The 663-nt window shown below is 46.8% G+C and overlaps 1 protein-coding gene across 2 annotated transcripts in view; it reads right to left on the bottom strand.

The window, feature by feature from the left end:
- Window positions 1-663, bottom strand: part of GSAP (gamma-secretase activating protein) — a 72,417-nt gene that overhangs the window by 41,507 nt on the left and 30,247 nt on the right. For both annotated transcript variants that reach the window (XM_025192524.1, XM_025192525.1), the window contains exon 14: window positions 135-212. In XM_025192524.1, the coding sequence (XP_025048309.1) occupies window positions 135-212 (78 nt within the window). The remainder of the gene's footprint in view (window positions 1-134; window positions 213-663) is intronic.

The following is a 663-nucleotide window of genomic DNA, read 5'->3' as shown; positions in this document are numbered from 1 at the left end:
AAGGACTATAGCGCAGGAATGAGGTTTTTCATCCCAGTGATGCAGCAGATGGCCATCACCAGAAGGCTGTGATCAACAACTCTCCCTAGTCAAGAAAGAGAGAGCAAAAGGGTGAAATTGTATCAGTAACCTACCAAGGTTCAGAAAAGCTACTTCCTTCACTTGTAAGGAATCTGTTCTTTCTAGAGCAACTGTGAAGGTTTTGCTGTAACCTGGAAAAACAAAAACACATGAAACACCATCTGTTTTACGCAAAGTATAACCACATAGACAGAATATTGAGCAATTCTACCTAGACAACAGAATTTCACCGTCTGACTCGATACTATCAGCTTGTCTAGGCAGAAAGGGGTTATTTCATGCTCAACAACATTGGAGTGTACTTAAAATCCTCACAAATACACAGTTCTTCAGTCGCTGGTAACTGGTAAGGTACTACAGCAGGGGTGGGCAAAATACTGCCCATGGGCTGCATCCGGCCCGCAGGGCCCCTAAAAAATTTAAAAATTAGTATTCATCTGCCCTTGGTTCCTGTCAAAAATGACAGGAACCAAGGGCAGTAGGATCCAGGGGAAGCCTGGCTGGCTCCCACAACAGCAGGGCCCACCCAGCCCCATCTCCTCAGCAGGGGCTTCGGCCTGGGACCACATGGCTACCTCCAGC

Source organism: Alligator sinensis, unplaced genomic scaffold (genome assembly GCF_000455745.1).
Source record: "Alligator sinensis unplaced genomic scaffold, ASM45574v1 scaffold896_1, whole genome shotgun sequence".
NCBI lineage: Eukaryota > Metazoa > Chordata > Crocodylia > Alligatoridae > Alligator > Alligator sinensis.
The sequence above is the reverse complement of the archived record's forward strand: the minus strand, read 5'-3'. Positions and strand labels throughout refer to the sequence as shown.